Source organism: Schistocerca serialis, chromosome 2, assembly GCF_023864345.2.
Source record: "Schistocerca serialis cubense isolate TAMUIC-IGC-003099 chromosome 2, iqSchSeri2.2, whole genome shotgun sequence".
Classification (NCBI taxonomy): Eukaryota; Metazoa; Arthropoda; class Insecta; order Orthoptera; family Acrididae; genus Schistocerca; species Schistocerca serialis.
Genome location: NC_064639.1, coordinates 597688198 through 597698552, shown reverse-complemented (window position 1 = coordinate 597698552; position 10355 = coordinate 597688198). Strand labels below are relative to the sequence as shown.

The window sequence follows — 10355 nt, the reverse complement described above, 5'->3', positions numbered from 1 at the left end:
CCCTTCCTTGTCACAAGTTGAAACTTTTCCTCGTTGGGAAATTCAGCTCGAGTGATATGCATATCCCTCCCGAGGTAGAGTTTCAACGAGTTTCTGAAGTGGTGCCTGCATAAAATGTAGCGCATCAAAGAAACGGAGTGTGATTCTTGGCGTCATTCGTTTGGAGAATGAAATGTATTTCTTGATGCTCTCAGGTCGGACACTGACCTGATTTTTCTCCCAACTGAAATCAGCCAAGTGCTCAACTAGAAAGTGAGCATCATACCTGCTTAAATTGTGAAAGAAAACAGATATGCATCTAAGTAGCTGGTGCTTCAAATTGCACGCGTTGTGAGCTGCACCATGGAACATAACGATAATACGACAGTGGTCCCTACGAGAGGTTTCCACTTTTCTGTCTAACGGCAGCCAACAAATACGACAATCAGTAGCGTCATTATACAAATCTCCATTCTCCTTAGATTTGGTCATGGGCACATTGTTGCTGTAAAGCTTATCAACCTCCTGCAAAAATTTTTCGAGTTCAGTGAGCAACCAAACCACAGGGCTGTCCCCGACATAAGATTTGTAGCGGTTAAGACCGGAATCATACCACGACACAATTTGGTATGCTGCCGCGTATGATGTTTTTCAGTAAAGGTGGTATGTGGCGCTGTAGGGTCACCTTCACAGTGGGTCACAGGAGCGAGGAGGCATTCAAAGTCGGCGTACACTACAAATGGGCATCGCACCTGGTGGTGAGCATTCTTAAACTTTATGAATTTGTTGTCCTCAGTAGGCATAATAACAGGTCCTGATTCTTTGGATGCACAGTCTACCAGATGCGCAGCTAATTACTTGTCTGATGAGAAATAATCGAAGCACCTTAAGCAAATACGTTGCTTATGTTTATGTTTGTTTATCTGGGTGGAGAGGAGTCGGGACATGTCATTGATCCAAACGTAGTGATAATTATCACCTTCAGAGAAGAGCAGCCTGTTTACATGCAGCTCACACTCACTGGTAAATTTTGAGAAATGGAGGGGGCCGACGACGATATGCTTGTCTTGCTCACCTTACTTACTTTTCTTCTCCGGGTCATAAACATGCACCGATATGCTGGTATTCTGTGCCTCAAATTTAGGTATGTCCTGGATGTTGACGGGTAACTCTATACTATAAAAGTTATAACACTTGTGAATGTCAATGCGTCTGCCATACTGAGTTGTTCATTGAGGATTTTGTCTGTAATTTCTCTCGCAAGCCAGGATTGACCGTGCAAAACAGCCTGATCGTTTGTATTTACGACATTAATGCACACATGCTTACACTCCTGGAAATGGAAAAAAGAACACATTGACACTGGTGTGTCAGACCCACCATACTTGCTCCGGACACTGCGAGAGGGCTGTACAAGCAATGATCACACGCACGGCACAGCGGACACACCAGGAACCGCGGTGTTGGCCGTCGAATGGCGCTAGCTGCGCAGCATTTGTGCACCGCCGCCGTCAGTGTCAGCCAGTTTGCCGTGGCATACGGAGCTCCATCGCAGTCTTTAACACTGGTAGCATGCCGCGACAGCGTGGACGTGAACCGTATGTGCAGTTGACGGACTTTGAGCGAGGGCGTATAGTGGGCATGCGGGAGGCCGGGTGGACGTACCGCCGAATTGCTCAACACGTGGGGCGTGAGGTCTCCACAGTACATCGATGTTGTCGCCAGTGGTCGGCGGAAGGTGCACGTGCCCGTCGACCTGGGACCGGACCGCAGCGACGCACGGATGCACGCCAAGACCGTAGGATCCTACGCAGTGCCGTAGGGGACCGCACCGCCACTTCCCAGCAAATTAGGGACACTGTTGCTCCTGGGGTATCGGCGAGGACCATTCGCAACCGTCTCCATGAAGCTGGGCTACGGTCCCGCACACCGTTAGGCCGTCTTCCACTCACGCCCCAACATCGTGCAGCCCGCCTCCAGTGGTGTCGCGACAGGCGTGAATGGAGGGACGAATGGAGACGTGTCGTCTTCAGCGATGAGAGTCGCTTCTGCCTTGGTGCCAATGATGGTCGTATGCGTGTTTGGCGCCGTGCAGGTGAGCGCCACAATCAGGACTGCATACGACCGAGGCACACAGGGCCAACACCCGGCATCATGGTGTGGGGAGCGATCTCCTACACTGGCCGTACACCACTGGTGATCGTCGAGGGGACACTGAATAGTGCACGGTACATCCAAACCGTCATCGAACCCATCGTTCTACCATTCCTAGACCGGCAAGGGAACTTGCTGTTCCAACAGGACAATGCACGTCCGCATGTACCCCGTGCCACCCAACGTGCTCTAGAAGGTGTAAGTCAACTACCCTGGCCAGCAAGATCTCCGGATCTGTCCCCCATGTTTGGGACTGGATGAAGCGTCGTCTCACGCGGTCTGCACGTCCAGCACGAACGCTGGTCCAACTGAGGCGCCAGGTGGAAATGGCATGGCAAGCCGTTCCACAGGACTACATCCAGCATCTCTACGATCGTCTCCATGGGAGAATAGCAGCCTGCATTGCTGCGAAAGGTGGATATACACTGTACTAGTGCCGACATTGTGCATGCTCTGTTGCCTGTGTCTATGTGCCTGTGGTTCTGTCAGTGTGATCATGTGATGTATCTGACCCCAGGAATGTGTCAATAAAGTTTCCCCTTCCTGGGACAATGAATTCACGGTGTTCTTTTTTCAATTTCCAGGAGTGTATTAGCTATGTCTTTAGGGAGCTTGATATGGCTTGATCGCCCGCCGCGGTGGCCGAGCGGTTCTAGGCGCTCAGTCTGGAACCGCACGACTGCTACGGTCGCAGGTTCGAATGCTGCTTCGGGCATGGATGTGTGTGATGTCCTTAGGTTAGTTAGGTTTAAGTAGTTCTAAGTTCTAGGGGACTGATGACCACAGATGTTAAGTCCCATAGTGCTCAGAGCCATTTGAACCATTTTGACCCATAGCTTGATCTTCCATTTACCGGATCGTAGACATGTGTGTGGATGTCCAGGTGTAGAATTCTGCTGAGTGCTTTAGCTGACCCTCTCACTTTCATCTCGGAAAACCGGTCCAATGGATTTATGAAACCACCCGAGTTAGCGTTCGAGTGTGGATCCGCGTCCTAACATCTCTCAGGATATGATGTGCAGCGGACCCACACTCGAACGCTAACTTGGGTCTACAGTTATGTCCCCCACATTGACTAAAAGTGGACGTAAAATTATCGTGAAATTTTACGTTCAGTTTTGTCGAATAGGAAAAATTTCACAACCAACTGGACACAGGCAGCGCTCGCAGACTCGTCCAGCGTGGTCAGACTGGCACCGACCTGTCCAGCGCGCTCAGACGAGCATTCACCTGCTGCTGTGGTAGCATGCTTCGTTGCTATTGGCTCCCTGAGGGAAGTGGTGGGTTGATGGGGCCGAGGGTATATAAAAACCATTCTACCCCCAGTCGTCCTCATTCTTTCGTCAACCACTGTAGTGTGAAGTCGATCTTGTTCTCGCTCGTGCGTCAGTTTGCTCCTTTCTTGCGTGCGTGTTACCAGTTCAGGTACAGAAAATGAAACGTTCAGCAGCGGCATCAAGCACCGTCGGTAGTGGCAGTGGCGGCAAACAGCAGAGACCGTTAGAGCAGGATGGGGAATTGCGTGGTAAGTATAGCTTCAAATCAGAACTGTAACTTTTCTCTTCCACTGAGAATTTCATAGTATTGAATCCATTTCTTCTTCTTATTGTTTCTGCGCATATCCACCCACACAAAATCGTGGACTATATGAACTCTGTCATACAACAGCAGACACAGTGGCACCAGCTGTTCCATCAGCGGCAGTAGCAGCATCGGCAGCATTATAAGTATCTATGCCATCTTGGTAGTACTGGTCTGAGCGAGTCCGTAGATTATTTGGAGAGAGATCAAAATCGATAACGATAACTTTTTTTTCACTAAGACTTTCGTATTGAATACATGTCTTATTGTTCCAGCATATATCCAGCGGGTAATTGATGAAGCTGAGAGGCAACAGCAACAGCAGTGGCATTAACAACAGTCATTGCAGCTGCACCAGCAGCAGCAACTGCAACAACAACAGTGGCTGCAGCTGCAGCAGCAACAGCAACAGCAGTGGCATTAACAACAGTGATTGCAGGTGCACCAGCAGCAGCAACTGCAACAACAACAGTGGCTGCAGCTGCAGCAGCAACAGCAACAGCAGTGGCATTAACAACAGTGATTGCAGGTGCACCAGCAGCAGCAACTGCAACAACAACAGTGGCTGCAGCTGCAGCAGCAACAGCAACAGCAGTGGCATTAACAACAGTGATTGCAGGTGCACCACCAGCAGCAACTGCAACAACAACAGTGGCTGCAGCTGCAGCAGCAACAGCAACAGCAGTGGCATTAACAACAGTGATTGCAGGTGCACCACCAGCAGCAACTGCAACAACAACAGTGGCTGCAGCTGCAGCAGCAACAGCAACAGCAGTGCCATCAGCTGCACCAGCAGCAGCAGTGGCATGAACTGCGGCAGCAGCTTCAGTATAATCGTAAGCAGTATATATGTCCTTCATTGTATATGTAATTCATTGTGAACAACGAGTCTGAGGTTGTTGTAGATGATTTAGAGGAACCAAAATCGATAAATGTTACTTTTTCACTATTAATTTCGTGTTCGTTAAGTATATGTCCTGTATACGCAGTTTCTTTCTAAAATTTTTCACCGTTTGCGTAATATGTTGTAGCTGGTATTGTTGTTGTAGATGATTTCGAGGATCAAAAACAATAAACGTTCGTCTTTTCTTTTCATAGGAATTTCGTATAGTACTGTGTATAGGTAATTAAACTCCACCGTATATGTAATATGGTGTATATTCTTTGTTGTAGATGATTTATTGACATATGAGGACGGGGGACAAAGAGGGGTATGTACTGGAGATATCCAGGAGCCATGGCAGATCTCATGTAAGTATATATTCTAAATATATACACATATATATTTTGTTCCCTATAGTTTCTGTGTGTGTATGTTTTGTTATTATTACATCATTATGTTTCAGGTGATATAGGGGAAATGAATCTATGGATCTTCCCAAATTCAGGCGAGGACGAAATGCCACAGTGGGTGGATGAGAGGGAGGGAGACCTTCGTCATCGCGAGGAGATGAGGGAGATGCAAGGAACTAGAGCGAATCAGGTAAAATATATATTCACACTGCTTACAAATAATCAGTATCCTTTCTTTCTATGCAGTTGTAGCGACAGCTGGCGATGTCTAGAACCTTGTATTTAATTTTGTTTTTATTATTCTACAGCAGTCGACTCAAGAAAAAGATTCCAGCAATGCGCCGTGGCTCGGGTACCGGGGACGGCGAAGACTATAACATCTAAACGAGGTCCTGTGAGGCATGCTTCACCTATAAGGGCACCGCCCGTCACCCCGCGGGAAGCGGCCACCGCCACCGCCACCGCCACTGCACCTAGACCCGATCCTGCCCCAGCCGCGACTGCCACAACATCGCTCTGGCGTCCCTGGGCCACCCTCCCGGAGGCTAGCGGCTTAGGGCTGCAGCAACAACGCTGCTCGCAGCGGCCCAATTTCGCAGCGTCTCCTCCTGCGCCGTCACGTCCTCGCCGATCACGTGAGGTACAGCACATACCCCTGTCCACCTCGCCAGCTCCATCGACTAGTTGTAATTATAGTATTAGTAATACAGAAGATCCTATGGCTAGTGGCAGTTCCCTCTCCCATCCTTTTAGTGAAGGACATCAGGTCAGTGAGACCATACCGCAGTTAGAGTACAAAGTTAGATGTATTTGAGGAGCGAATCTCGTTCACGAGGATCGAGAACCCGGCAGGAGCATACCGCGACCCTGTTGGTTTTCTAAGAGCGTGCCTTCCTGTTGTGGAAATGGAGCTCCTCAAGGTATTCAATAATCTGCGGTATCCCGCCATTAGATGCAGTGCGGTGCTTTGCATCGAATTATCACCCCCCCCTCCCCCTCCCCCGCCCCCCAAAGTTGAGTCTGGTGTTGAAGAGACAACATTTCACTATCTTTGGAGGGGAAATGGCCCGATAACACGGAGCACGTCAATCGCCGAGTGGTTTCGTAAATCCAACTTAAGTGCTATATTCGACCGGTTTTCCGAGATGGAAGTGAGAGGGTCAGCTTAAGCACTCAGCAGAATTCTACACTTGGACATGTCTACGATCCGGTAAATGGAGGGTCAAGCTATATCAAGCTCCCAAAAGATATAGCTAATAAGCATGTACGCATTAATGTCGAAAATACAAACGATCAGGCTTGTTTTGCATGGTCAATCCTGACTTGCGAGAGAAATTACAGCCAAATTCCCAACCAACAACTCAGTACGGCAGAGACCTTGACATTCATAAGTGTTATAACTTGGATGGTATAGAGTTCCCCGTCAAGATCCATGACATACCTAAATTTGGGGCACAAAATAGCAGCATATCAGTTCATGTTTATGACCCGGAGAAGAAAAGCAAGTCAGGTGAGCAAGACAAGCATATCGCAGTCGGCCCCCTCCATTTCTCAAAATTTGCGGTGAGTGTGAGCTGCATGTAAACAGGCTGCTCTTCTCTGGAGGTGATAATTATCACTACGTTTGGATCAATGACATGTCCCGACTCCTTTCCACCCACATAAATAAACACGAACATAAGCAACAAATTTGTTTAAGGTGCCTCAATTATTTCTCATCAGACAAGTTATTAGCTGCACATCTAGTAGACTGTGCATCCAAGGAACCAGTACGTGTTATTATGTCCACTGAGGACAACAAATTCATAAAGTTTAAGAATGCTCACCTCCAGGAGCGATGCCCATTTGTAATGTACGCCGACTTTGAATCCCTCCTCGCTCCTGCGACCCGCTATGAAGGTGACCCTACAGCCTCACATACCACCTTTACAGAAAAACACGTACTATATGCGGCACCATACCAAATTGTATCGGCATATTGTCGCAGAAGAAGCCAAGTAGCGCAGTCGCCATAGTGTAATGGTTATCACGCGAGGTTGTTGCATGGAGGGTCGTGAGTTCACAACTCACATGAACTATAAAATTTTAAATTCTATATTTGGTTCGAGTACATTCTAGAAGTATCCACAAATGGCAACAATAATTGTACTAGAATGTTAGGTAGCTGTATTTATATACCGTATGTGTTCTGACCGGAGGCAGTTCGCTCCGCGCTCTTGTATGTGCAAGTGCTGAATAAACCTTCGTTAAGTGAAGTTAGTGTTCGTCATTCATCTACTTAACACCTCCCTCTACGTGACATTTATTCTGGTGGAGGCGCTAGGTATTGGAACCCATGGTACCTCACACTATCGACGACACGGTGGCTCCCATCAGGCCACGACAGAGCCGCCGTTTACGTGGCGAGAAACCCAAGTTCGAGCCACATTCAACAGATCGCAATCTATCGGATACAGAAGAAGAAGAGGACATCACGATGACAGCAACTGTTTGCCACCACATGAGACATCCTTCCGGGTTTTCTGGTGACGATGGCCAAGATCCAAACAAGTGGCTGGAGGTATATGAGCGTACAGTCAAATTTAACAAATTTGGCTAACGTATTTTTCTACTTGGAGGGCACTGCGAAGCAATGGTATGAGAACAACGAGGAGAAGTTCACAAGCTGGGAAGTATTCCAGGCGGGAAATGCGCAAGTATTTCAATGACACGCAACGACAGAAGTGCAAAACTGAAGATAAATCAAAGTGCAGGGCACAGCGTCCAGGATAGATCGGCAAACTCGTTCATTCTTGGGAACTAGTTCACTGGTGATCTTTCTTTTTTGGGAACAGTTCATTTTTACTCGTTCATCGTTCATTTGTGGTTGGTATATGGTTCCTATGAAGAACTGAAAACTAGTAGTGTAGGTGACTGAAAGATGGAGGGCACCAAGAGGGGGCACTTGCATCCCCCCTGGAGTACAGAGTTTTTGTTCATTACATAATTCACACACACTTATAGAAGTAATTTCCGTGATTCTGCAGAACCTCTCTTTTAGCCAACTGTAGCGTTGCGTGGCTGATAGCAGGGAAATAATATAGGGTGGCGCACGGAAAACCGGCCCCGAGTACAGACTGCTCGTCAATTACGCACGATTTGTTGCCCGTTACGAGCAGATACAACAAACAGATAAACATGTAATAATTAGGCAGTGAAGAAATAACAAATAAGCTAACGCAAGCAACAACTGCGAAACAATAGATGACGATTGTTGGGGGACAATGGGCAGTCTAGTACTCGGGGCCGATTTTTCGAGTGCCAGCCTGTACCACTGAAATAATATTGTAGAAGTTATCATATTCTCTTTACAAAATCTGACAGCAGACACTCGATTATGGAGCGCAGGCTTCATTCGGCCTACCTTCCATAGCAATGAACATGCCGTTTTCACTTGGATCAAAGAAAGACGGAAAATAGCCGCTCGTTTGTGCCGTACCGACTTCCTTCACTGCCTTTTTCGAAATATTGTGGAGTTGCGTATGAGGCGTTTCACCGTCGTGGAATCGAATTCCCCGTCACAGTTTTCTTAACGTAATCAGCAATAGCTGAAGGTAGCGCTCCCTAGAGCAATGTTTTGTTTAACAGAATACCGTGTGCGTTTCGCGATGCCTTAAATTTTTTTTCTGCTTTATCTCTTTCGAGAAAGATTAGTCAAATGTTTTTTATGGCTGGTTCATTTTTGTTTCTAACCAATGGTATTCTCATTTCTGATCGTTTCATACTACAGATTTTTCGCTTTCAGTATCAGTTTGACGTTACTAGTACTTGATAAAAATATGTTTTCTATATATTTTGCTGTTTTATTTCGTAACTTACTGGTCATTGCATTATAAATGTTATCGTAAAATGATATAATGTTAGATCGTCAACTTGAGAAATGTGTCATTTCTAGAATCATATTAATAACGCAGAAAGGTTTACTTCAAAGAAGGTAACCGTGAATCATGCCTGCCTTATAGGTATCAAAGTAGTCTACCCATAACAAATACGAATATTGAGTCGACATCCATCATTTCGCGGAGAGCTCTGGTGGCATGACACATCTCAAAAGTGATCAATTAATTTATATCAGAAATGGCTATTTTAGAGCCTTTCACCCCTCCTTGGAAAAATTTCTGCGGACACTCACGACTAGTAGCATTGTACCCTACAAACACTACGTTTTACAGTGTTGGATAAAAGTTGTAGAAACAGTTTTTTAGAATTACAATTCATAAATCTTTCTTTCATGACACAGACTCATTTCCAACAAAAAAAAAGTATTACAGGTACTACAAAAATGGTAGTATTTGAATAAATAATATACATTTCATAAACTCAAGTAGGATCAGACGTTTTCGAAACACGTGCTATTAAAAAAATTGGTGACTTGAGCGAATGTAAAGGAGATTAGAATGAACTTAAAACAGACTGCCCTGCAATTCCTCCAAAGGATTACCAACCCAATTTGAAATGTGAAAATGGTACAGGGGACTATTTGTATAAATTCATTTCACTTCATTGTAAAACTCTATTTAACAGCTTTTACAACACATATGTACAAACTTAAAACATTGCCATCGATAAATATAATTTCTGAAATTTTTGATGGCCCCAATCGACTTCTTTTTTCAGTCAGTGTTTGTTCTGCTTTCGGAAATATCCTCTCTGAAGTGACTGAAGTCGCTGGTACGCACAGCCTATTTAGGGCCAATGAATATAAATGTGGGTGAAGAAGTTTCCTACGTTCCCACCACAACAGAGGATCACCATCCCTCGGGAGCAACATCTCAGAAATGTATTTGTCCATTTCAGTTACAGCCATAGCCTTAAAATCACAAGTTTGTGTTGTTTTTGCCACTTCGTTGTCAAAGGCTTTCCACAAATTAAAACTTGTTAATGTTGGAAAAGATGATGATGATGGAAGTCCCTTTGAAATGGAACTCTCCGCGAAATGATGGATATCGACTCAATAGCTTTTTCTTGTGCTAATAGTTGATGGACTTCACTCACGATTCCATCGTATGCCTGCATATACTTCGTGCTTCCTGCTGTGAACACGTTTAAAAAAAAATTAAAAAAAATCTTGAATGAAGTAACGTCGCTTGGCCAACAACATACGACGTATTAACAAGCTGCTCTTCGGCAGCCTTTATCATCGTCTCAGACATTGCAACTATTACGGGGGCAACCCTTCCTGGGTTTTAAACGTAGGCATGAAGTTTAAAAGCGTCCAGGTTAAAACCTCCGTTTTGGGCAACGACACAGTTTGCTTAGCGCTCACCGCTTTAGTTACTTCATAAAAGATTTGAAGTAACGTAATTGAA

At 45.8% G+C, this 10355-nt stretch overlaps 1 protein-coding gene across 1 annotated transcript; it reads left to right on the top strand.

The window, feature by feature from the left end:
• The first annotated feature begins 3567 nt into the window (after positions 1-3567).
• On the top strand, positions 3568-4524 carry LOC126456268 (antifreeze protein Maxi-like). The gene is made up of 2 exons (XM_050092019.1): positions 3568-3658; positions 4064-4524. Exons 1-2 carry the CDS (start codon positions 3568-3570, stop codon positions 4522-4524), a joined length of 552 nt encoding a protein of 183 aa, XP_049947976.1.
• Positions 4525-10355: the final 5831 nt, after the last annotated feature.

Coding starts and splice junctions, on each gene's coding strand:
- LOC126456268 (XM_050092019.1), top strand. CDS start 3,568: ATGAAACGTTCAGCAGCGGCATCAAGCACCGTCGGTAGTGGCAGTGGC. Junction 3,659..4,063: donor GCAGGATGGGGAATTGCGTG/GTAAGTATAGCT, acceptor CAGTCATTGCAG/CTGCACCAGCAGCAGCAACT.